Raw genomic sequence first — 1,423 nt, forward strand, 5'->3', positions numbered from 1 at the left:
CAAGAATAATAATTACGATATATGCACACATTTAAATTATTATTATATTTCTATCATTTATCATTTGTTTCAAATAAATTATATCAGGTTCAAATTAGGCAACCAATTCTACTCTAATCGGTGAATTCAATTTTACTGAACTCGATCACGATTTGTATCAATATAGGTATTTAGGTGTAAATGTTTGAATTCTTGATAAGTGAATCAAATGAGATAAGATATCTATTTATCTGTTTTGTTGATAAAACACAATTGTTAAGCATAGACATTCTCTGAGAAATACATCAACCAGAAAGTTGTTGTAAAAAACGAACGCCTTTCTTGGTAAATGGCGTTTTAGTGGAGAAACGGTTCTGATTATCAACAATATGACGTAAGTATTACACCATAATTGCTTTAGTTTTAATCTCTAGCAGAAACTACTCATATATTACATATACATATAATATAATACATAAATGTGAGTGATGTCAATACTCACTAATTTGTAAAATCCTGGTTGATTTGTTTAGGGCTTCTAAGAAATCACCAACGTTTTTGAAGTTTACTGTCGTTGGTGATGGCTACGTCGGAAAGACCTGCATGTTGATTGTCTATGCAAAAAATGAATATCCAAAAAGATATATTCCTACAGTGTAAGTATTAAAATTATTTGCTGATATTTACATATTTTTTATAATAACAGTTTTTGTTTAAATAATGCTGAAACGGTTATCCGCTCAGAAGCCACTTTACATTCCACTTTTATACACATTTAAAGGCACCGATTAACAATATAACTAATACAAAACTAGTGTAAGTCAATGCAAATGTTTGCGGATAATCATTTAAGAATTATTTAAGTAAATATACTCATTTCGAATAAAACTATTGAGTTTTCTTTTAGTTTTGATAATTATTGCGCAACTGTGAAATTAGATGGCGAAGAATACGAAGTTAAATTATGGGATACCGCAGGCCAAGAAGATTATGAACGTCTTTTGTCGTTAAGCTTTCCGGATGTAAGTACTATTGCCTAAGCTATCTATAATATAAAAATGAATCGCAAAATCGGTTGTTAAGCGCATAACTCAACAACGCCCAGGCCAATTTGGCTAATTCTTTTTTTAAATGTTTGTTAAAATCCAAAGATGGTTTTTATGGCAAGAAAATTTTGAATAATTGCCGGGAAAACCCTAAAGACAGCCCTTTTTCATAGGATAGAAGTTGGCATTGAGATTCAATCATTGTTATTGTTTAATAGTTGAATCCCAGATGGCGCGCTGAAGTGCATTATTAGAAATTCTTTATTTAATTAATTTCCTTAAAATAAAATTGCGAATCTTATTGATAGAATTGACACATACTATGTCTAGAACAAGAGAGTAAAAACAAATTACATTTTTATTAAACACTACCGGGACGAAGTTGCGGGCTAAAGCTA

The 1,423-nt window shown here is 30.2% G+C and overlaps 1 protein-coding gene across 1 annotated transcript; it reads left to right on the forward strand.

Annotated features, from left to right (window-relative positions):
• Positions 1 to 223: 223 nt before the first annotated feature.
• Positions 224 to 1,034, forward strand: LOC135803028 (ras-like GTP-binding protein RhoL). Its single transcript, XM_065316661.1, has 3 exons — positions 224 to 373; positions 513 to 635; positions 887 to 1,034. Exons 1-3 carry the CDS (start codon positions 369 to 371, stop codon positions 1,017 to 1,019), a joined length of 261 nt encoding a protein of 86 aa, XP_065172733.1. The 5' UTR covers positions 224 to 368; the 3' UTR covers positions 1,020 to 1,034.
• Positions 1,035 to 1,423: the final 389 nt, after the last annotated feature.

This window comes from Atheta coriaria, unplaced genomic scaffold, assembly GCF_025399875.1.
Source record: "Atheta coriaria isolate IRGN ID8LTWV9N9 unplaced genomic scaffold, Caltech_Dcor_3.1 contig_163_pilon, whole genome shotgun sequence".
NCBI lineage: Eukaryota > Metazoa > Arthropoda > Insecta > Coleoptera > Staphylinidae > Dalotia > Dalotia coriaria.

Excerpts from the sequence above, each read along its gene's own strand:
- LOC135803028 (XM_065316661.1), top strand. Across the intron at positions 636-886 it reads AAAAGATATATTCCTACAGT|TTTTGATAATTATTGCGCAA; the intron begins GTAAGTATTAAA and ends GTTTTCTTTTAG.